The following is a 25,048-nucleotide window of genomic DNA, read 5'->3' as shown; positions in this document are numbered from 1 at the left end:
GGACTTTATTTTTTTATTAAAGTGGTAAATAAAATTTTATTTAAATTAAAAAAGCTAGCATTTGACTTCCATTTATTACACAACCATATTTTTCGGACTTTCCAGATTGAATTGTAACCTTTTCTTTTGGGTTATTTACATACACTCCTTCAAACACTACACACTTGCATAGACTATCGAGCTCAATCTAGATAGTTGCAAATTCTTCGAGTATAAAAACAAAACGTTAAACCAATTAGAAACCCTAACCTTAAATTTAACAGCCAAGTGATGAATAATGTAAAGTGTAACATTGGTTCTTGGTGGCATCTAGCATGCAAAGCAATACACTTGAGAGCGCGCAAAAAAATCAAATAAGATACAGTTAAGGAATTGTAGTTAATAGGCATCTTCACCAACTCACTAGAAAAATAGAAAATAAATAAAAAACAAAACCCTTATTCTATTCTACATGTAAAACTCAGTAAGCAACCAACACACAAAAGTAGCATCAAATGTTACAAGAATTATCAACTACACAACTTTCTTTATCTTCCCTGGATTTCAAAATTGATTAACTAAACATGAAACCAAAACAGAAAAAAAAAAAAATCTGAAATTTTGATACAGTTATGGTACATACAAAACAAGCAGAAGATAGGTGTATGTATATATGTATATAGCTTTCAATTATGACCACCTAGGACTTGTGCTGAAACCCTTTTCAATGATTCAGATGCCCTCCGAAGATCGTATTCTGAATGCCCTGCAGAAACAAACAATCTTATTCCCACAGGTAAACGGCACTTGTCCAATGTTGATCTGTGAGAGACCACCACAAATACAGAATCTTCCTCCAAAACCTACAAATACAAAAACATTCATAAGCACAAACAAAAACAAGCACAATACTATGATGCAACAACATAAACTTAATGCATTATGTACCAAGAGATCTATGCCATTCTATTATCTTGAGACGTCATACACTAAGTTAACTTTGGTAAAATATATATTTTAAGTCATTTCGTCACAACAAGAAGGAACCAACAATTGTCAAGGAAAAAAAGTACTTACCCGCTGAGCAATTTTTTCAAGTAGACATAGGTCATCTTTCTGCGAACCTGTTGACTTCTCTAATTTCAAATAAACAATTGGTGACTCCTTATTACTTGTAATTTTCAAACCTGGTACTTTTGACAATTCTGCAGTATCCAATGTATCTCAAAATCAGAGTACTTAACCAAACAATTAAATGCAATCCTTGAATGATTGGGCGAGAAATAAGAGCAATTAAACTGTAGACACTAACATTACAATTCAAGAAACTAGCAATGAGACCAAAGCTCACCTTTCCATAGCACAGATAAGTTGTTCTTAAGCTTTGATAACAGCTCGGGATTTTCCTCCAGAATGTCAATAGCTGTAATTGCAGCACTTGCAAGATATGGAGGCAAAGAAGCAGAAAAGACATAGCCAGAGCTACTCAATCGCTGGCAAGATTACAAACATGCAAGTCTTAGTATTTGGAAAATGGATAAGAATTATTTCCAGCATCAAGAAGAAAATGCAACTGTTTCGGTTCACTATTGTATTGAAGAAAAAAGAGAGATATAAAATGTGGTGAACAAAAAAATTAAGAAAAAATAAATTCTTGATTTCCACATCAACAAATTCTTATTTTTCTTTCCTTAGTAAATTTAGAAATCCAACACATAACTTGCAGATGGATAATCACATATGAAATGCCATACTTGGTGATCTATAACTCTTGTACTTCCAGTGCAGAATCCTCCCTCTGCAGCCAATGCATGACCCATATCAGCCGTTACAATATCTAACTTCTCAATCTGCAGCAAGTTTAACCCATGAAGCACACATCACAAATACTAACACTACCCAGAATACATGCGCGCGCGTGCACACACACACAAACACAGAAATTTTCAGTACATACCGGTACTCCAGAGTATTCAGTTAGACCTCTTCCAGATTTTCCAAGCACACCAAATGAGTTGCTCTCATCCAGCAAAACACGGAACTTGTATTTTTCCTTCAGTTTAATGATCTCATCTAAGGGTGCAATTTGACCAGAATTCTGAAATTTTACAGGTAAAAAAGATGTTAATATCTGTTGATCAAAACATTTTATTTTCCTGTAGGCACAGGACAATATAGTTAGATGCTATTATGACACACAAAATAATAACTAATCTAATTCAAAATTATTAATAAACCACGACAAACACAATAAGTGAGCTTTGACATTGCAACAAACACCAATCTTCCAGGCAATACCACTGATATTTTTAAACTATAATCCCAGTTGGTATCTTATAAGGACAAACTGAATAACCAAAAAGATCAATCTTTAAGGAGAAAACCACATAAAGGAGGGATGCAACACTTGCAAGAGATCATTTTGTTAAATATATAAAATGTATCATAAGCTGTCACCAAGCAGTTTAAGATTTTGACATGGTATTAGACCCTTTGTCACCAAATGATCAAGGTACATCCTTGCTAACCCCTTTCTTCAAAGCAAAGTTGAATTTTAGCACAATAGTATGCATCAAGCTTCATGATTATTTCAGGCATATATATCCGTACCTCCTTGTTGCCTTTTTTTTTAATAATCCTTTCAAATCCATCAATCCCAAATGTTACAAGTTCATAGGCTATATAACCAACCAAAGGATTGCAGCTCTTTAAGGCACAAAATTTATATTTGATCTGTTGTAAATATCTTGAATTTTGCAGTTCTTGAATATTGTCCTATCTCAGCAACAATAGTATTTCATATAGCACAGTTTACCAGCATTGCAAGAAGAGACATGCAATTCATGTAGCCACCTGCTTTTAATGCTAAACATTAAAGGAATTAAAACAATGTGAACATGTAAAGCTAATACATCTTGCATAATATACAAGATTTACCTGGTAGACGGCTTCAACAACAATATAACGCCTCAGTTTGTCAACCCGCTTATTTTTGGAAGTGATGTTCTCTAGAGTTTCTCTTAAAGATTTCATGTCATTATGCTTAAAATACACCACTGTGCTTCTAGAAAGATAAAGGCCATTCTGTATTGCCCAGTGAACTCCTTCATCACTGCAAAAGATAAAAACTTATTTGTGAAACATGAGGGTTTATATACATGCAGCCTGCAGTGATCAGCTTGTACCAAGTGGAACAAGATGACACAATCATATAAGCATTATTTTGCTACGAATAAATATCAAGATGATACTAGTAACTCAGTTCTTTCTTTAGACCACGCTAATAAAGGTGGTAAAAAAATCAAACAAAACTACCAAATATCTATATATCCAATGTCTACTTATCAAAGACCACTAAAAACGTCGTGAGGCTAAAATTGAGGAAATACTGAACAAGATTAACATAGTTAACATTCAAAGACGAGTTCATGCACACTTACGCTACAATTATATCTCCTTTTTTGGAGAAAGCAGGAATAGCGCTGAACATGGTGGAAAAACCAAAAGGGTAGAGAATTGAATCAGGGGTTCCCAAAAACTTTGCTATCCTTGCTTCAAAATCAAGGTGGACATCTGGGGCAAGGAAACATATCATATGAGTAAAAGCATTTTCTCAATAATGAACTTTAAGATAGAAGCTTACCAATTGTTCCATAAAATCCTCGAGGACCACAAGAACCAACACCATATTTATCTAAAGCAGAAGAACATGAATCCTACATGAAGAATTCAAATATAAATTCATTAAATCACTGAATTAACCCAGGGCAAAAAAGAAGAATTTATAGCTGATATGGGGATCATTTCCTTACAAGTAACTTTTTGTGGCCTATCAACCCAAGATAGTTTGCTGAAGAAAAATTGACAACTTCTTTTCCATTAATTACAGTATGAGGCCCAGCAGCACTGCATAAAAGTACTATTATGTTACATAACATATTGAACACTTTATTGCTCAATAACCAGTAGTTTAGCTTACATAACACATTGACCCCACTGTAAGATTACTTCCACAACATATACTTCGAACCAAAAAAATGATATTTTAATTGTAGTTTGTAAATTACATTAATCCCTTTGTTCATATTTAGATGAACCATCATCTTGAACTTAAATTCCTAATTGCTGGAATTCAAAAATTAGGAAGATATGTCTGAACACCAAGTCAAAAGGTGACAATCCTATATAGCAAGGCTCACCCTCAAGGATAAATATTATGTTATAGTCCAAGAAATGCAACCATAACAATGCAGTTTTTCAGTAGGAACTCCATCTAAGAAAACAAGAAACTCTTACGATCCGGTTACAACTTTACAAGGTGTAGGACTTGAGTCCCACAATGAAAATATGGGATAACAGTGGATGGTTTATAAGCCCAGTTTGGGTAAACAACTTAAATAAGCTCTTTAAGTATAAGGACTTTTGTTAATAGCAACTTATAAATAAGTTATTTTGTGTTTGAATTTTTAGTTATAGAAGTACTTATTTTAAAGTTGTAGCGTTTGGATAAATAATTCAAAGAATACAATTTTTTTTTTCACAAAAAATGGATATTAAAACAACTATGATAACAAATACTTTTCAATATTGAATGTTGATTTTCTATAACCTAATCACTAAGATTACAATTGTTTAGGCAATTAATTCTTTATTTGCTCTCTTATTAGTTCCATTTTTTAGGTAGAAACTGGTTCTTCTACTTCATCTTCACCCATAACGGTGTTATTGTATGTGGTAAATAGTAATAAAATTTTAATTCACAATAATCTTGATGGCAATGCCAAATAAATTATTGTGTAGTTAGTGTTTGCTGTTTTATTGTGTATGATATGATAGATAGAAATAAAAAAAAAACGTGAAATGTGTGTCAATGTATATTTTGTTGCTGTTTTTTTTTTTACTTCTATTAGAATTCCCTCCTCTTTTATTGGGGTCAAAAACTTGCTATAACTAACTATAAAAATAATAGTAGCTATATAAAAATAAAATCACATGGAAAAAAAAAATTAAAACGGTGGTGGAGGGTCAATATTTTCAGCAGATAAATCATTACGTGAAAATGATGGTGCAAGGCCAATGCTTCTAGCAGATGGAACCTTGGGTGAAAATGGTGGTGGGGAGGCAGTATTTCCAGTATTTTTTTACAGAGCCAAGAATGAAAGTATTTTTTTGTTTTGAGGTCATTTTTTTTCCTACGAAAATGATAGAATGACTTATCGAAGAGAAGAAGTCATATATTTCTACTTCTTCAAAAAGTTATAATAGTGTCAAACACACGCGTAGTGTGACCTTTTCATAATTCAAAAGTCAGAAAAAGTAGCTTCTGCTATTTCCCAAAAGGGCTCATAGAGTAGGCAACTTTTGTAGTGTGATTTTCTAAAGGTTCTTATCGGTGAGATAAATTATAACATATTAGAAACATATAAAGAATAAACGAGGATGCCTCCAGACAAGAAAATGCAATCACCTCTCAAGCACTGGTGGTGCATACGGCTCTTCATTAAGAGAAGGAATAAGTGGCTCAGGAACCCATTCATCACATAACTCATCAATTTCCTGCAGATATTGAGCAATTTTTCAAAGAGAGTCAAAATACCAAAACATGATTATTCTCAGATTTACTTGCCCTAGAACAAACAGCAGAACAATAAGCTAGGGATTCAACTTAAAAACTCATTATTATTAATGCAAAGAATAATTTGAGTGTGGCTTTCAAAAACAACAATAAACTTAATATTTCATAGTATCAGAAAAAAGAAATTTAACAAAAAAAATTAAAATAAAAATACACCACAGAGTACTGTTGAACAAACCTTGTTTGTTAAGGGTCGTTTAGGAGGCTTGTAACTTTTTTGGGAAAGCAAGAAAAGGATGACCACAAGGAGAAAAACCTCGATAAACAAGTGCCCTTCAAACACAAGGCAATAATGAAGGAAAAAATCAAATTAATCAATCTCATTGGTAATGAAATATATTGTGCAAAGACAAAGAGAAGAAGGAAAATAAGCTTCTAACCCACTTCTCAAAAAAAATAAAATAAAAAAAAATAAAAAGGAGAGAGAGAGAGACTTCTAATCTAGGTTTTGATTATTTTCAATGCCAGCTTCAAAGATTTTCATACAATCAACAAAACATAAATCTTTACATTAGCAGAAATAGTAGACTCTTCAAAAATTATACACAGTGATACAGTATTACACGTTATGACATATAACACTACTGTGATCTATAATCCATGTAGCTAACCTCAGTTAGTAGGACAAATATTACATATTTTGAATAGTATCATATAACTGGAATTGGATAACTACATAAAGTATTTTTTGTCTAAATCACCCATGTCTTCAAGTTCATTAACTCCTGACTAACACAGTTTGAACAAGGTCGACTTACTATGAAGCTCTCATAGTGCCCTTTGTTTTTCAACCACAAGACTTAAAGCTCAAAGAGTCAAAGGGAAACAATTTTCCAAACCATTTGACCCAGTCGAGCAAAAGTAACTTTGTAAAGCTCTTGAAGCTAACAATATAAATTTTCTTAGAAGCTAATCCAATGAACCTACGCAACATCATAAAATACATTTACATAGTAAATTGTAAAAGTAATTGGATTTAATTTGTATGCAACATCAGTATAGAACTATTTTACACCGATATCCAACCATGTATTGCCACTTTAGCAACATTAACTACTTTTCACGGCCACAACCTGAATTCCTAGATGCTTAAAACTAAACAGAACTTTGCACACTGAATTTTTTTCAACATACAAAAGTAATTTTCCTTGCACAAAAACAAAAATGACCGCAGCCATAATTGAATGCATGATTATGAAAAATCACTTACCACCGATTTGGAATCCAAACACCTGAGCTCGTGCAGAAGGCATATCTAAAGCACCAGTCACCCAGTCCAACGTGGTGTTCACGAAATTCATAACAGCTTCAGCCATCACACTAATCTCTATTTCAAAATCTCTCTCTTAAATCAAAGCAAACCAAAAATAAACCCTTCAAAAATCCTCACTCACTCAATCACATGCATCTCCCGCTATTCGAATTTCTTCGCACTCAAACAACAACAAAAAGCTACTGCATCATAAATCAAACAAAAAAGGGGAAAAAAACAAAAAATTAAACTAGCAAAATCGAACTTGAATATTGCAACTTAGTTCAAAAAAATATACAAGGAAAGTAGAATTGAGTTGATTTACAGATTGATCCAAAACGACACGTCGTACCTGTCGTATTTGCGAGCTCTTCGCTGAGATTCAGATTTTTTTTTTCAGATATAAACATGAAAGAGAAGAGTGAGAAGACGATGCTACAAAGAAATGAAGAAGGAAAAAAAAAAAGAAAAAAAAAAGAGGGAATTGTTTTGGATATTTTTTTAATGAATCCGACGGCTAATATGATGCCACGTCATCGAAAGTGTACATATGTCATAAGGCGGCGATTTTGATTAGTCTTTCTTTTTTTCCGCCAAAAAATGTACTTTTCTTCATTTTATAAAGTTTCAAATAAAGTTAAGTTTTTCTTGGGTTTACTATGTTGACTTGGGGTTTACTTAAAATATGAAGCGGTAAATGGAGCACATATAAATTAAAAAAAAAAAAAAAAAACTTGTAGGATTTGAATTTCTAATCTTTTATAGCTCATACATTTTTTTTTAACTCCAAAGAAAAATTAAATTAGATTATCACTAAAAAATTTTCATCTCCAACTTACAATTATTTTTTAATTTTTTTTTACTAAAAATAGAGAGACTCGAACTCGCGACTTCTTAGATAATTATAAGAAGACTATGTCATTTGAGTTATAACTCATTGGCCAAATATTTTCTCTATTATCGTACATTTTTAACACATTTTTTAATTTTTTTTATAAGAATTAATCACTCCTTAAAAAAGTGTCCACTATAAATCAACCTTTTGGGCTTCCATTCTTTGTCTTTTGTCGGGTTATTTGATTGAAAATTTTAACCATTAATTTGGATTTAACAAAAAAGGCCCATATAAATCAACCTTTTGGGCTTCCAATAAAAAATTACCTGACCACACCCACATGTAAAACTCTTAGAGTTCTCTGACAAAAACTTCTTTGACCCAAAAAAAAAAATATTTGTTAACTCCTAACCTAAAACCTTGTTAGTTGGATATATGTTCCAAACATATGATAAATTATTAAAAGTTAGTGAAACTAATTCAACCCGAAAATCTAACTCCACGGACAAAAAATAATCAATCATTTATGTAAAACTTCTAATAAACTTGGTGATTATTTACTAATTAGGTATCCGCTAGTTTTATAGTAATTTAATAATTAAGAGCCTAGCATTGACCAAATCATATGGCACTTTTTATTATTGTCCTAAAAACTCCATCATCTTAGGTACTTATCTTTTCTATCTTTCTATCTATGCCTCAGACACATGTTGACTCATGCTAATGATGAAAAGCTTTGCAATGATGCACATGTTGTGTTCCAACTCCATGCCCTAAGAACCCAAAGCAATAGCTAGGGATAACAAAAAGATAACTAATAATTTCGGGTTATACATTCTGATTTTTATCCAAAACAAGATATCATTAGAGAAGGATATCAAATCAAATCACACAATTAGATGGATTTTTTTTTTTTCTTTTTCTCCACAATGTGTGGACAAGGAGGTGTTTAATTTGGCCACATATCAATGATGTTCATGTTATGGGAATAATCACATCTTCTCTTTATTAAAACCACATATAACTTAGTTTCTTGTTTTGATCCCTAACCAAAAAAGAAAAAAAAAGAAGCTAGTTTATTTAATCTACATTAACGGATGATGTGACTCATTATATAGGATAAACCTATTTAAACATCAAGTTTTTAATTTTTAATATTTCTTAGTTTTGGTTCATATTATCTAAGTATTTATTTAAAGAGAAAAAATATATTGCCGAACCATTTATGTCTACTAAACATTTACAGCATATAAACTATATGTTTGATAGAGAATGACTGCTCAAGGGGATAACACTCAAACTGATTCTAATTAGTTTTTTTATTATCAATTAATTAATGATTACAATAAAACAAAGACTAATATACTGTTATTTTCATGTAAAATTGATAATTAAAAATTATTAAATAATTTAATAATATAAATTTAATTAAATTATTATTATTTTTTTTTTTACTAAAAATAGGAGACTCGAACCCGTAACCTCTTAATTGAATATGGGGAGACTATGCCAGTTGAACTATTACTCATTGACAATTAAATTATTATTTAACCGTTATTAACTATTGACTTTATATAAAGATAATACGTGAGTTTTTAATACATAGATGAAGAGGTGAAAAATTATATATTATATAAAGATAATAGGGTGAAAAGAGACAAAAAGATGTGAAATTGGTCGAGAACAAAAAAATATTAAAAGAACGAATTTAAATGAATTGAATATTTGAATGTGACTATATAAAAATAATATATTATATGCATCAAAATTAGGGGTGTTCATGGATTGGATCCGATCCGCAGATTATTTATCCAAATCCAATCTAAAAACGGCGGATATCGATCCGATCCGCAAGATTATCGGATCGGATTGCGGATTTCATGTAGGTATCCGCAAATTCGTAAAAATAAATAAGTAAATATTCTTTTTATATTTTATTTCAACTAATAATTATCATATATGTTGTATTATTTTATTTTTATTATTTAAAAAAATATGTTTAATAATATTTTAAGAGTAAACATGCTTAAAAGAGTAGAAAAATAGTATTTTATTGATATTTTTTAAATTATTTATATATTTTGCGGATATATCCGAGTTTCAATCCGATCCGATCCGATCCGTATTCACCCCTAATAAAAATTAAATTATTATTATTATTGGTATAAAATAAACACTTATTTTATAATGTTGGAAATTGAAATAAGATCCTTCAAGCCAAAAGTGATGTTAATTAGTAATGGAAAGGAGGTGGTGAACATGCATGTGAATTAAAGGTCCACATGGGTAGGGGGAAGATAATAAAAAGCATAGGATAAAAAGGAAAAAAAAAATATGGTAGGGTACGAGAGGTTGGTTGAGAATAAAGAAAGCAATGGTTCAGAGTTAGTACACCCTCGTCACTTGAAGAAGCATAAAGGAAAAGCTACTCTATTTAATTTCCATATCTTATAAATTATTCAAAAATGGCAAATGTAGCGTAAGTTTTAATTCCCTCAACTGTGTGATTGTGCCAATCTCATTGCTCTCTAATCAGTAATCACAGTGTTATCATCTAGGATTATTGTTAATTAATTAGGTCCAATAATGCAGTCAAAGACTGATTAACATGGCTAAACCAATGAAAAAATTATTGAAGTACAATAATTATTGATTAATAATGACTTTTGTTGATAGAGGATTTTGTTAGTTGCATGCAAATTGTGAATGTCACTTAATTAGGTGCTTCATCATTAATTAGGTTATTACATACAACAGTGAGAATTAAAAAATATATATATGGAACTGATTTTTTAAGTAGTCAATATTAACTAGTTTTTTCATTGTAATTTTTTTTTATTTTAAAAAATGTAAGATTTAGGGTTAGAAATTAGTATACAGAATTTTAAATTTAAAATTTAGAATTAAGAAAATTGGTTGTCCTGTTTGAACTCGATAACTAATTATAAAGAAAAATACTTAGTTTTTTTAATTGAATTAATAAAATTTTTTATGATAAATTTTTAAACTAATATAATATTGTTGTTAAAGAAATTTTTTTCAAAATAAAAAAAGAAAATTGTTTAAGATATATGAATTTATTCATCTTCTAATGATTTCTATTTTTCTTGCCATTATCAAATCACATTTAATTTAACTAAAACAAAGAGAAACCTGATTATCCATAAGTATTTATATAGATAATTAATAATTTACACATTAATTAAGAAGATAATTTTGGTGTGTCACGTGTCAAACCTATCATGCTCAAGTATGAATAAGAAAAATCAATTTCACTACTAAGAATGAGAGTGTCATTTCGTTTGTTGTTTGGTGAGGTTGATGCATGTTGGGAATTGGGATATAAAATTAAAAGTTAAAAAATCAATAAATTTGTTGGATATATAAAAAAAAAATTTAAAAAAAAAAAGTTTCAATCACATACCTATTAGAAAACACTGTTAATAATAAAAGCTCAATTGATGTTACTGGTTTGATGTTCACCTTATATATGAACTCTATAAACAGTTCTTAATTAATGTGGGGTCCACTTTTTGGTTGCTCTGTTTGCATCTAAATGACAAAAATCCAATGAATGAAGGGTTAGGTTGAAAAAAGAAAGAAACTTAGAAAGGTTTTTGGATTGAGAGTGTAACCACCCAATTCTACAGTTATTTGTTCTTCCTTCTAAATAAATTAAGTAGCCAATAGTAGAAGTATAATACAGGATTAAATAATAATATCATAACCAACTTATAATGATAAAATTGTTACCATTTTACTCTTTTCATTGGTTATTATTACATTATTAAAAAATCATTTTTAACAGTCTCTTATTTTATTTTTAGTGATAATAAAATTAGTTGTTAATATATTTATTGGTAGCTAGATATTAATCGTCTTATACTTTGTTGCTAAAAAAATTTAGCGACAAATACATAATTGCTGGTGTTACGGTGGGTAATCGGAGATTAGTGGGCTGGACTCGCTAAGTTGGCCCAATCGTCTGAAGAGGGAAGTCTCCGACTTGCTTAGGGTTAGGGATCATCCGTTCGACTTCCGTGTATGAAAGAACGGGGGTTGATACCTGCAAAGACACTCCGATGCTTAAGTCAGTAGGAGCCTAAGCAGATTTAGAGAGTATTGGAAATTAGAGATACCTGAGGGGTGTCAGTATATTTATAGTGGTGAACCAATAACCACGGTTGGAGTAATTCCACTTTTTAAAGAGGATAACCGTCCATTTATTTTAGGAAAGTTGAGATATGACTCCTGGAAGTAGGTTGAGAGATTTTAGGGGCAGTTACTTATTTGAATAAGTGTTATTTGCCAGTTAATCTTCGATCCCGACTTCCTCAGGGTGAAGTTTGTGTTGAATCCGACCTCCTTATAAGAGGTCGGTTACGAGTGGAGAGCAATTTATAGATTGGACCCTTTTTATTCTATTGGATATGGGCCTTTTAATGTTGGGACAGGACATAAACAGTTGGTAAATAATTTTTGAACTGTTGTAAAAAATATATATAATTATTATTATTATTATTATATATATATATTATGTTTTTGCAAGTTTGCTTTCCTTGCAATCGATCACCACATGAAGAATATAACAAAGAAAATATATATACAAAGAAATGAACAAAAAGCATAGCCAAGCAGAGGGGAGGTCCTTTTCTATTTAGGACTGAACAATAAAAGTAATAAAAAAGCTCAAAATCATTACTTTGCAGGAAATATGGCATGGTTTTTTCTCAAAGTAATCTCAGTTTATAATTGTAATGCGATTCATGGTCTGCTAAATGATGATAATTACGGCATTATTTAAGAACTTTTATAAGATATCTTGGATTATTTGCGTACACATCAATCTTATAATAATTTTCAACAAACGTTAGCTTTTGAAAGTTTGAACTTTCAAGATTCAGCTTTATTGTAAAGAGTATAACAAATAATAGTAAAAAGAGTATTTTGATATATATTTAGAATTGATGCATATAAAAATTTAGATCAATATTAGATTTCTATACCTCTTTTCCATTAAAGAAAAAAATCGGCCAATAAAAATCGGAAAAAAAAATCAATTATCGTAAAATTTTCAAATTTTAAAGCCAAAAATATCTCATTTAATTTTTCTAATCATTTCCTAAGCGATAATCTTAAAATTTGATCTCTAAAACTTTTTTAAGGAGGTATATATAGTATGTGTTAATTTTTGTAACTTTTAAAATTTTTAAGTTTTTTATCTTTTGAATTTTTAAAATTATTTTTCATCTGCTTTTAAATTTTGTTGGATATATTTATTGTTATTTATCTTAGGAAGAATTATATTTTACGACTAACGAACTATAACTCAAATGACATAATCTCTTCATCTTCACTTAAAAATTTTAGATTCGAGCCTCATTCTTAACTTAAAAAAAAAAGTTTCAGTTAATCATGAGTAACATATTTATTTTGTACACTAACTTAGGAAGATTCTTTTATTATTAGATAATACGCAAAACATGTCCAATATATATAAATTTCATATCTTACTCAATAACAAGCAATATATTAAGAAGAAGACATCAATAAGATGCATGTGTAATGTGTTCAATTATTGTCATGGTGACAGAGTACGATGAGCAGAGAGTTAGAGCTAGTTTTTGGCTTTTTCCAGAGGTGAAGTTTAATGCCAATTCAATTATTATCAATGTCTTATAAATATGCCATATGTATCTTATGATGTGAGTACAGATATTAGGACAATTTATTTAATAAATTGTTTAAAAAAAATATTATCCAATTGTTCTAATTGTAAAAAAAAAATTCAATTCTTATCTAATTAATAAGAAAAGGATAAATAGATCTCTAAGACTCTAACCTTTTGCTTCGCGTACATTTTTTTTCCTGACCATTGAAAAATATTTTTAATTCTCTGACATTCACAAAACTTGGACAGATCAATCCCTAACGAAGTCATTTGGACGGATCAGTTCCTGATGGAAGCATTTGGACGAAGGGACTGATCCGTCCAAGTTTTGTGAAGGTCAGGACTTAAAAGTATTTTTCAATGGTCAGGGACAAAAATATCCGCGGACAAAGATCAGGAACTTATTTATTATTTTCTCATTTATTTTTATGTAATTTGTTTGAGTCTTTCATTTTTTTTTTTTACATATTTAAACATAATTTTTCTTAATTTGGTCTAGGCTGCTATTACTAATTATATTCACATACATGTGTAATTTATGAGATACTCTAACGATTTGAACATTTGAACATAGTTTTTATAATCAGGACAATTGAGTAATATTTGTCTCAACATAGTTTATTTAAGTAAATTGTCTTAAATATTATGAAGTTTGTATAGGAATTATAGCTGCATATTTAAATACTACGCTGACTAAAATCTATCAAATTGAATTTTAAATTTAATTTTGTTTATTACATATTTAAATTTTATTTGCTATAAATTTAAATTGAATTTGAAATTCAAACACTTATTTTGTAAATAATTTAAATACTTGTATTTTGTCTCCTAAATTTAGTTTATATAAAATTTAACGTTAATAAATGCATATATGCAGTACTTCTGAAATAATATATATATATGCTTTGAAGAGAAAAATTTATTTAAAATAGTTTGCGATAACAATCCATGGAGAAGATGTGACGATGGAGAAAAAAGAATATTTTAAGAGTAAAAAGAGAAAGAACTAATTTTCTCACAATCTAGCATACATGTTTTCATGTATGAAGTTTTACATGAAATGTGTTTAAAACATTTGAAAAATATGCACCTATCAATAATTAAAGTTTCTTATTTTTTATTTAAATATTGTAATGATTTTCACGTTATATAATCATTAGTTTTTACTTTTATTGAACATATAAATAAAATAATTAATTTTTTTAATCTAACATATACACGATTTCTTAAGAATGACAACATACATACATATATATATATATATATATATATAGAGGACAATTTACTGTTTTAAATAAATTGGCTATCAATATTACTATAATACACATTTTGTAAAGTGGATACCGAAATACATTTTTTTTATAAATTATGTAAATCGCGATAGGGATATTGCGGTTTACAAAATACACATAATCCGCTACAAGAGTGTCGCGAATTACATTGGTAAAAAAATATCACATAATCCGTTACAGGGGTATTGCGGTTTATATTTTAGTGTGGACTTAGTTCATTTTTCATGGAGGATGAGTTTTTTTATGAAAGTTTAACTTGCAATTTTTATGTATGGCGCAACATAGTTTCCTACTTTGATTTAATTGAAATTAATATGTTGCACTCATAGAATTACCAACAAAATTAGAACACGTTAACTCGAGAGAATCATAACTACATAGAGAATCGCTAACAATAATGTCACCGTAAAACGAACAGCAAGTACAACTAAAACAAAATAAGATCACAAACAAGGAAAGAAAAATGTAAGCTAATCATGACGACCTAATGACACCTATGCCTCAGCACTGGAGGCAGATCCTCGCTGAGGGCAAGTCCTGCGAGTGTCTCCTATCTGTCTGCATAGCCACATCGCTTCGACCGACTAGTCAGGGGCGGAGCTAGATGAAAGATTAGAGGGGGCCAAAAATATTTATACAATAAAATAACACTAAAATAAAATTTTAAGGGGGGCTAAACTGAAATTTACATATAATTTACATGCAAAAAATTAAAATTAGGGATGCCCCTTTTGCTACAATGTAGCTCCGCCCCTGCGACTAGTATCGGCCTCATCCATGGTGTTACGGATTCTTGTTGACCTCGGTCGCCCTTCTCTGGCACGTCTCATGTTAGGATCAGGGACGATAGTAGGACCGGCGTACGGTGGCCACAGACCCTCTGGAATAGAGGGCAAAAACCCCATCCGATATACACTGAACACCTTACTCATGGTATAAAACTCGTGGACGTACGTAGCCCAGTCTAACTGGGACTGAGCACAGCATTCAATCGCATGGCAGCAAGGATAATGGAGAGCTTGAAAGTACCCGCAGTCACAAGTACGATCTCTAAGGGAAACCCGATACGTTCCAAGCGAGAAGTTACCGGTAGGAGTCGTCTCAGCCACAGTATACTTAGACTGATGTTTGTCAAATAGAGTAACCGTGAAGCACCTCACATCTTTTAGGTTGTGCTCTATCGCCTTGACCAGTGTCTGGCAAAACCGTTGGCCTGATCCAAATTGCGCTTTTGCTGTCTGCCCTCGGACGACAAAAAGCTCTGCTAACCTCCCATATGTGGATTTGACAAGTGCAGTAACCGGCAGATTGCGTGTCCCCTTCAGTATAGAGTTAACACACTCGGATATGTTCGTCATCATGTGGCCGAACCGTCTGCCTCCATCCTGGTGTTGGGTCCACTTATCATACTTCAGTCGGTTGGCCCAATCAAACATGGCCGGATTCTCAATCCTCATAATATCAAACCAGTAGTCAAACTCGGCCTTAGTCTTGGCATACGCCACATTCACGAGCATTCGCCTTGCATCCTGACCCTTGAAAGTGAGAGCAAAATTAGCTGCAAACCTGTCGAATGCAACACGCTTGATATGCATGAGGCGATTTCCAACCATTGTCTGGTGCCTCCAATGCAGCCTTAATGCCGATGTGTCTGTCAGAAATCACCAGAATCCCTTCCTGTGGGGTCACATGTTGACGCAAGTGGGATAAGAAAAAAGCCCACGACTCGGCATTCTCCCCCTCAACAAGTGCAAACGCAACTGGCAATATATTCGAGTTTCCATCTTGCGCAATAGCCAGAAGCAAAGTCCCGCCATACTTCCCATACAGATGGGTTCCGTCAATGCTGATTAGTGGCTTGCAATGTTTAAAAGCCTCAACGCATGGAGAAAACGTCCAGAAAAGTAGATGAAAGTACTTTGTAGACTCATCAACCTCACCACCTACACGCACTGGAGAAGTCTTCAACAAAGCTATGGTTTCGTCTATCGTTGCTTGCGTCCCAAGGATCCACCGGGGCAACTCCACATATGACTATTCCCAATTCCCGTAAATCTGGACGACTGCCTTCTACTTTGCCTTCCACACCTTTCTGTAACTAGGCCTGAATCCATAGGTTGACTCAGTAGCTTCTTACAACACCTTTATGGTAACCGCTGCATCCGCCCTAACCAACGGATAGATCCTCGCACAAATTATGTTGTAATCGAGCTGTCGGTGGTCGCTCGAAATCGATGTGGCCAGACAAATGTGGGTTCTGTTGTACCTTCTAACCTCCCAGTTACCCTTGCATTGCCAAAGTTCCACGCGGATCATCCAGGTGCAGCCATTTCCAAACTCCTTGCATCTCCCAACATACTTCAGATGATCAGATTTCATAACCTGATACTGAACTCCACGACGAATGCTATAATCCTTAACACTCATCACAGCTTCCTCCTTATTCTGGAAAGATTGACCAATCTGAAATTTCCCAGAAGCATTACCCGCGTGTAATCCTTGGTATCTGAAGATGTGTGCATCATCCGGTTGTTGACTCACTGCTTCCAGGTTAAGCGTCGAGAAATGCGGCGGTTGTTGGTGGGACCCAGAACTGGATGGCCCCTGAGGTGCAGGTGGGGGCACTGTAGTCTCCTCCTCACTATCCCCTTATATGTGATCGGGCTCATCGTCCGAATCATAGTCCCGCATCGCGTCCTCAACGTGATCCGGCTCACCACCACCAACAAGACTAGTAATCAAACCAGGTGACCTATCTGCCGGTGCTAGAACAAGTGAAAGTGCAGGTAGGAGACAACCAGGTGCAACGACAGGCATCGAAGTAGAAGCACCCCCTACCGTCGTCGACTGAGGATTTGGCATTGAAGCCCCGGAACTTTTTAGACGGTCTTCCAACTTGGCAAACAACTCGTGTATTCTCACCTCCGGAAAATTCCGCCGACAATGAAACAAGACCCCCATGTCTTCATCCGACCCTATGACAAATGTTTCATACTGCACACCACTTGACACAACTGCCATCGGAATCTTGTAAAGCACCTTATTCACCAACTTGGCCCCACACAACCCTGCCTTCTGCAATATGTTCCTCTTCAGATCCGACAAAGTATCAGTCAAACGGATAAAAATGCTCAGTGGTTCTTTATCTGTGAACTTAACACCATGCCTATTACTTTTTTTTATTTTACCATAGTATTGGACTAGAACCAACAAGCTCTCCTCACTATCCATTTGTGAAAGTGTGAAAATGACTCTCCTCAAATGACCCACTCACTATCTTGCTTGGTATTTATAGGCAAAGTTGACAAAGCATAAATCGCGACACCCCTATAGCAGTTTATGCACGTCTGCAAAACACACATAAACCACGATATCCCTGTAGCAGATTATGTGATGTTTTTTTACCAACGTAATTCGCGACACCTCTGTAACAGATTATGTGCATTTTGTAAACCGCGATACTCCTGTTGCGGTTTACATAGTTTATGAAAAAATATATTTCAATATCCACTTTATAAAATGTGTATTCTGATAATATTGCTGGCCAATTTATTTAAAACAGTAAATTGCCATATATATATATAACAAACTTTCCTTTGAACAGCCAGCTACAAATAATTTTCCCATGAAAATTAAAGTAAGTATAAATGAACCAAACTAATGATATTTTATGGGTTATGGTTGGATCAGTACTATGAGAATATAATTAATTGTAAATTTCTAATTAAAAGCACATATAACTCTACACTGAAAGCACATGTGGTTGATTGTAACCGATGATAATGAATTATTTGTTCGTGCATATATATGGGCTCATCTGTATTCACTAAAAGTTAATAAATGGTTTATTTTGTTAATAAAGTATTTTATTAAATTTTAGTTTATCTTTTTTTATTTTCAATAGAAAAAGACAATTATGTGAGAAATATGTAAAAATAATTGAGAAAAAAGATAAAAAATTAAATTTGAAAAAAAATTTAAAAACTAAATTCATAATTTGTATAATTAAATTTAAAGGAAAATAATCACACTCTATCTCAATACTAATGATAAATGTAAGTGAGCCTAAAATCACATAAAAAGGTTTTCACTTTAGATCGGGTGAAGTTTCAAATAATAATGTAAGTCTGGTTACAAAATCTTCAATCCAAAAGGAATAAAAGTTTTGGTACATGATATATATTGTGTCGGTTAAGGAACCGTTGGAACTTTTATGATGTTGACTTGTATTGTTGATAACTTGCTTGTACAAGGAATCAAGCTATGAAGCTAAGAATTGTTAACGAGATATGAGCTGGTTACATATGAACGTGAGGTGACTAGGGTTGACACTTTACACTTGAGAACCTTCTCTTTAAATAATATTGGACAATGGACAATGTTCCACCTAGTAATAATTATAAAAACATTTTAATTTATGTTCTTTTCATTGAGGCTCGAATTAATGTAGTATATGCTTCTATCAAATATAAAAATGGTTTATTCGTCTGTTTGAATAAGTGTTAGAAGTTTGAATTTCGTTTTGTGTATGTAGTAACTTATGAAGCACGGACATTTTGTTGAGTTGTCGTGTCCGCCTGTCGGATACATTTTGGATACGATATTCACCGACACTCGTCCGACTCGCGTGTCTGCTGTGTCCGACCGTGTCTTAATAAAAAATAAAACGGATACATTTCGGATACGATATTCACCGACACTCGTCCGACTCGCGTGTCTGCTGTGTCCGACCGTGTCTTAATAAAAAATAAAAAATTCTTCTCTGGACACATCTAGACACACCTAAATACCATCACGTGTCAGCGTGTCCTGTCTTATTCTTAACATATATTTTTAAAATAAATTTAGATATAGTATATATTATTATTTATTAAAACAAAAAATATTTTAAATACTTGATATAATTAAAATAAGACATTAAAAATAATTAAAAATTTTAATTTATATTTTAATATCAATAAAATATCAAAATATCATGACGATTTATCTAAAAAATACTTTATATTTTATATGTATGTGTGTCCCCGTGTCATGTAAGATTTTAAAATTCGCGTGTCGGCGTGTCCCGTGTCGTGTCGTATCCCGTGTCCGTGTCAGTGTCTATGCATCATAGGCAGTAACCTACCAGCAATAAACTTTTAAATAGAGTTTAGATTAATGACAAATTAGTCATTAACTTGTCGGGTTAAAAAATATCGTAAATAACAAAAAAAATTTATTTACCGTGAAAAGATTATTTTACTTGTTTCGTGGAATTCCCTCTTTTTGTAATTTTTAATTTGTTAATTTATTTCATTTATCTATATAATATACAATTTAATTAATTATTGCTGGAAAATTAAATAATAAAAAATAAAATGAAACTCAAATAAAGAAGCTAAGGGATATAAAACCGTTCACTCAAATAAATTTGACCCTAAAAAACTGCTCAAATCAAGCCAATAAATAAAGACATTAATTGATTCCACATTATCTGTTTGTTTTTCAATTGAGCTAGTACCTTACTCTAAGATGACAAATTATTATTATCTGAAAGTATTTATTAAATTGAAAATTATGATATTTAGATTTTAAAGCTGACTAAGTTAGGGCAGGAGCGAGTTAGGTTCGAATACTCACTACAAGAAGGAGTACTCCTTTATATATGCACACGTCCGACATAATTAAGAAATAATAAGTTGAAAAAAAAAAAAGAATTGGTTAACAAATCAAATCAAGATTAAATTATAAACGGAATAATATTTCCCTACTATCAATAAAAAATAGTTAAAGTTTTGTCAAAACATATAGTAGTTTATTTCATTAATAGAGATAATAAAACAGATATCTAATTATTTATTTACTTAAGAACTAATAAACATTATAGGGTACAATACAATACAATAATAAAAGTTTTCATGACAAAATTTCTTTGGTTTTTCTTTACATTAAGATCAACTCATATCTCAATTTCTCAATACAGTGATGTTCCTTTAATTTTTTTTTTCTTTTTCAGGTAACAGAGAATCTTATCAAAACATTTAAGGTTTTACTTAAAAACATGACTATTTTAACACCAATTATTCTATACATCACAGTTCCAAATTTTCAATTGTACCCTTTTTATGTTAACATAATCTGTTATTCTGTGGACTAAAACACCGTGGCTAAATAAAAAAAGCGTCACCTTCACTAACTACAAATTTTCATTTGTAGCAAAAATTAAACAAAGTCACCATTTTTTTTACTTTAGCCACAGTTTTTTTTGTTTAATTACTCTTTTGGTCCCTATAGTTTCGTGAAATTTTTAACCTATACTTTTTTTTTTAATTCAGTTCTGCACCAATTTTTTTTCAATTAAGTCCAACTTAGTAGTAATTGGCTTAATTTTATAGAGACCCAACTATAAAAAAAAAATTGGTACAGGGACCTAAATAAAAGGAAAAAAAAGTATAAGGACCCAATTAAAAAAAAATTTAGTACAAGGACTCAATTAAAAGAAAAAAAATATAGGAATCTAATTGAAAATTTTGCAAAACTATAGAACCAGTAGAATAATTAAATTTTTTTTCCCTCTTGTGCTTGTATTTATTCTATTATTTGTCAAAATAGTGTATATACATATCTTTGGATTAATGTATCCAAAGATAAATACAATCATCTAATATGATTAGTTAATAATAAAAGGCATAATTAATTAATTAATTAATTAAGAATGTTTAGATTAAAAGTAGCGAGCTCATTACAAAGTTGAAAAGTATATTTGTGCTGCTGGTTGCCACTGCCCAAAAGAAATTCATAATTTCATATTAGCAATGGCAAGAGTGAGAGGGTAGTGTGAGGCATGGGACCTATTCATATTATTATAGAAAATGAAGATTATTATTGCATGTGATGTAGGAAGCCATTACAGCTGGATATGCCCAATAGGGTGCCCAGATCGGTCTCCATTTTCTTTTATTTTCATCATCTCTATTCACATTTAAAAAAAAAAAAATATGTGTATTTCTTTTATTTTATATATTAATTAAAGTATATAACTATATATATACATTTTTGTTATTTATTAAATAGAATATACATTTCACATGATGAGATGAATTTTACATTTATTCTGATATTAATATATATTGAAAGCAAAATAAATAATAATGTGTATTTATTTACCTAATTAATATATAGATATAAATATAAACATAAATGATTTTTTTGGTATATATTCTAATAACGTTTAGGTTGAAAGATAAGTTTGTCTCGCTCTAAGACTATATATGATATGTCTCACTCAAAGGAGTTTTTTTTTAGGAGGCTTATCATTGTTTTGGATATATTGACAAAGTAGAAATGACCCACATTTGGAAAATTTTTAAAATGAAACTTCAATCATCCTTATGTATGAATATAAAGCCTAAGTCATGAGTTTTTGTGATTTTGTTTCTGCTAATTAATATAATGTTAAGTCGAGTGATCAGTTTATTTACCGTGATAAATTAATTTTTGATCTGTTAGGTTATAAAATACCGTAAATAATAAAAAAAATTATGCTACATCCCTTTACTTAATTAATTAATTAATTAACCATTTTGTTTCTCCGTCATTTCTTACTTTGTCTTAATTATTTTTAAATTTGAGTCAATAATAAAAAAAGAAGTCAATAACTAGCTAACATCATTTATATTTTTTTATAAAAATATATTAGGAACCTGTTTTTTTAGTCAACAATATTAGCCAATATTTTTTATTTTAATATTTTTTCTATCTTTATAATATAACAATTCAAAATCTTAACATGTACTTATTTACTATTTTGTTATTAGCTGATTATCTATTAAAAAAACATTTTACTAACGAAACCAATTTTATATTTTAAATATGTAAGTTTTAAATTTTTGGATGGCTAACTTTTTTTTTTTAACTATTTTTATTATATATCATCACCTAATAAAATCGTTTATCAAATGAGCCTTTTGTATCATAATTCTTATTCTATATGCCACCTTTAATTAATTTTCTACTCTCTTTTCTCTTCTTTTTATATTATTTTATTTCCCACTCTTTCGGTGCAATCTTTTATCTCACTCGAATCAGTTTTATAAGAAACTAACTATCATGAGTTAAGGCTTTGTCCCCAATAATAATAATAATAATAATAATAATAATATCTTTTTGCATGTCTTAGGCAACTATTTTACATATATATATATATATTTTTAAATGTCTTTAGGTATAAACAAGAAATAAGCTGACGAACCTTATATTATAATAATAGGGAGACAAAAAAAAAACAGCTAAAACTTGCTTTATTTAGTATTTATTAATTGTTACAATAATTAATAAATGCTAAATAAAGTAACTTATGGTTATTTTTGACTGATTTTCTCTGGTTACCCAACATTTCCGATAATAATAAAGGCTCACAACAAATTTGGTAAATGAATAAATCAACAAGTTATCCGTATGTATACACACATGATGATTGCATGTGATTATTGGCTAATAAAGTCATAATAATTAAGAAAATTAAGAGAAACATTAATTGGTGCCATGCAGCACATTTCAAAGTTGTCTAGAAGATGCATTTCTCTTTTTCTTTCCATGGATGGAAAACGTAATTAGTTGTGATATATTTTAGTTCAACAACATCATATATATATATATATATATATATATATATATATATATATATATATATATATATATATATAATAAAAAATCTAGAGTTAGGAATAAATGACACTTATGTCAATTTAAATAAAGTTACACAGTTTATAATTATTTATAAAATAAACAAGTGAAATATTGGTAAAATTTAATTTTAATGTATTGATAATATATAATATTTTATATAATTATCTAATTATTATATTTGTTATTTTAAATAATTATTTACATAATTAATATAAAAAATTCTTTTTATTGATATTATATTATATAATTAAATAAATGTATAAAAATATTTTATTCTAATAGTATATTAAAATTAAATTTTTATTTATATTGAAAAAAAGATAAGTTTAATTTTGATATATTGATAATGTAAAATATTTTATACAGTCGTGTAATCATAATTCGGCGTTTTCTTGAATGATTATTTACGCGGTCAATATAAAAGATAATTATTTTTACTGTATTATGTAAAAAATAGTTATTATTTTTATTAGAGCGAGTGACTACCCCATCCGACCCCTGACAATTACCTCGAATGGACAACGGGGCAAAAAAAAAAACCAAATCCGGCCTCTGTTTTTTTTACTGATTAGCTCCTGTGCAAAAAAAAAAACATTGATTTTTTTTGACACAGGAGCCTAGTTGTCTTTTCGAGGTAATTATTAAGAGCCGAGTTGATTTTTTTTTGTTAAGAGCCTCGTTGTCTTTCGAAATAATTGTCAGGAGCCGTTTTAGATTTTTTTCTTATTTAATTATATAATATAATCAATAAAAAGAATTTTTTATATTAATTATAATATTATATAATTAAGGAAACATTTTAAGTGTACCGTAGAGTATTGGTACACCAATTATTTTAACCGTTGATTTTAATTAATATATATATTATATTTTTTATAATTCAGATCAACGGTTAAAACAATTGGAGTATCGGTACTTTCGGTGCACTTGAAATGTTTCCATTAATTAAATACGGTGATAATACATTAAAATTAAATTTGGAAAAAGAAATATGCAAGGTTTGTGGGGTGCAAAAAGGAGGAAAAGTAGAATGCAACATGTGAGGTATGAACGTGTATGATGAGGATAGAGGAAGCTACTATACACATTGGTGTATCTTAAAGCTTTCCCTTTCTTCTCACTCCTCACGTGCCTTTTTCTGCTCTTTTATTCCTTTTTTTATTTTTTATTTTTTTATTTTCTTAGGTTATACCTTATTCTTCAAGCAAATATTACAACTCATCTGTTAACTCCATCACACAATCCTTTTCATAAAATTTTATACAGTTACATGTATCAAAAGTTTTTATGTGGTCCATGTATGTAACAATTTATATGAAAATTTTGATGTAAACTGATTTATAGATTTTTGTTTAACGGTATAAATTGTTTTAGGTAATTTTATAAGCAAAATATTAAATTTACAAAGGCGATGACTTAAGTGATTTCACATGATTTTTATGTATTTCACAACATATATCATTTTATGTAAATAAAGAAAGGAATTACACTATTAAATAACTCATCTTACACATTACCATATTGAAATTAAAAAATTGGTTATTGCACACTTAAATTTCAAGAGAGATATTCGGCTAAAATTTTTATATATGGATAATTTTAATGTGAAATACAAAAATATTTGATGATTTTGGTGTTCTACAGGGTTGTGGTAGTAGCACAAAACGTTACTAACGTTTTGTAATAAAAAATTTTTTTTAATCATCAAAGAACAAAA

At 30.5% G+C, this 25,048-nt stretch overlaps 3 protein-coding genes across 4 annotated transcripts; all 3 read right to left on the bottom strand.

Annotated features, from left to right (window-relative positions):
* Nucleotides 1-422: 422 nt before the first annotated feature.
* LOC107605645 (long chain base biosynthesis protein 1) lies at nt 423-7,514 on the bottom strand. 2 transcript variants are annotated; one of them, XM_016307594.3, is made up of 13 exons: nt 7,219-7,514; nt 6,825-7,069; nt 5,793-5,887; nt 5,447-5,535; nt 3,792-3,885; nt 3,623-3,695; nt 3,420-3,552; nt 2,917-3,091; nt 1,937-2,077; nt 1,734-1,829; nt 1,331-1,472; nt 1,057-1,184; nt 423-842 (listed from the first exon to the last, which is right to left on the bottom strand). In XM_016307594.3, the coding sequence occupies exons 2-13, from the start codon at nt 6,928-6,930 to the stop codon at nt 666-668; spliced, it is 1,449 nt and encodes a 482-aa protein (XP_016163080.1). In that variant the 5' UTR covers nt 6,931-7,069; nt 7,219-7,514; the 3' UTR covers nt 423-665. The 2 variants fall into 2 exon arrangements, with proteins under 2 accessions (XP_016163080.1, XP_088348254.1); XM_088492128.1 differs by having other exon boundaries at nt 6,825-7,066; nt 7,219-7,361.
* Nucleotides 7,515-15,398: 7,884 nt separating this feature from the next.
* Nucleotides 15,399-16,277, bottom strand: LOC148563144 (uncharacterized). The gene has a single exon (XM_088491194.1). It carries the CDS (start codon nt 16,275-16,277, stop codon nt 15,399-15,401), a length of 879 nt encoding a protein of 292 aa, XP_088347320.1.
* Nucleotides 16,278-16,797: 520 nt separating this feature from the next.
* On the bottom strand, nt 16,798-17,895 carry LOC107647764 (uncharacterized). The gene is made up of 2 exons (XM_016351812.1): nt 17,382-17,895; nt 16,798-17,312 (listed from the first exon to the last, which is right to left on the bottom strand). The coding sequence occupies exons 1-2, from the start codon at nt 17,893-17,895 to the stop codon at nt 16,798-16,800; spliced, it is 1,029 nt and encodes a 342-aa protein (XP_016207298.1).
* Nucleotides 17,896-25,048: the final 7,153 nt, after the last annotated feature.

The sequence above is a fragment of the Arachis ipaensis genome, chromosome B6 (assembly GCF_059453495.1).
Source record: "Arachis ipaensis isolate K30076 ecotype BB chromosome B6, ASM5945349v1, whole genome shotgun sequence".
In the NCBI taxonomy this organism is placed as follows: domain Eukaryota; kingdom Viridiplantae; phylum Streptophyta; class Magnoliopsida; order Fabales; family Fabaceae; genus Arachis; species Arachis ipaensis.
This window is presented reverse-complemented; position numbering and strand designations above follow the sequence as displayed.

Coding starts and splice junctions, on each gene's coding strand:
- LOC107605645 (XM_016307594.3), bottom strand. CDS start 6,930: ATGGCTGAAGCTGTTATGAATTTCGTGAACACCACGTTGGACTGGGTG. Junction 3,886..5,446: donor GCACCACCAGTGCTTGAGAG/GTGATTGCATTT, acceptor ACTTTTATGCAG/TGCTGCTGGGCCTCATACTG. Junction 1,473..1,733: donor CAAGAGTTATAGATCACCAA/GTATGGCATTTC, acceptor TAATCTTGCCAG/CGATTGAGTAGCTCTGGCTA.
- LOC148563144 (XM_088491194.1), bottom strand. CDS start 16,277: ATGGTTGGAAATCGCCTCATGCATATCAAGCGTGTTGCATTCGACAGG.
- LOC107647764 (XM_016351812.1), bottom strand. CDS start 17,895: ATGGATAGTGAGGAGAGCTTGTTGGTTCTAGTCCAATACTATGGTAAA. Junction 17,313..17,381: donor TACTAGTCTTGTTGGTGGTG/GTGAGCCGGATC, acceptor ATCACATATAAG/GGGATAGTGAGGAGGAGACT.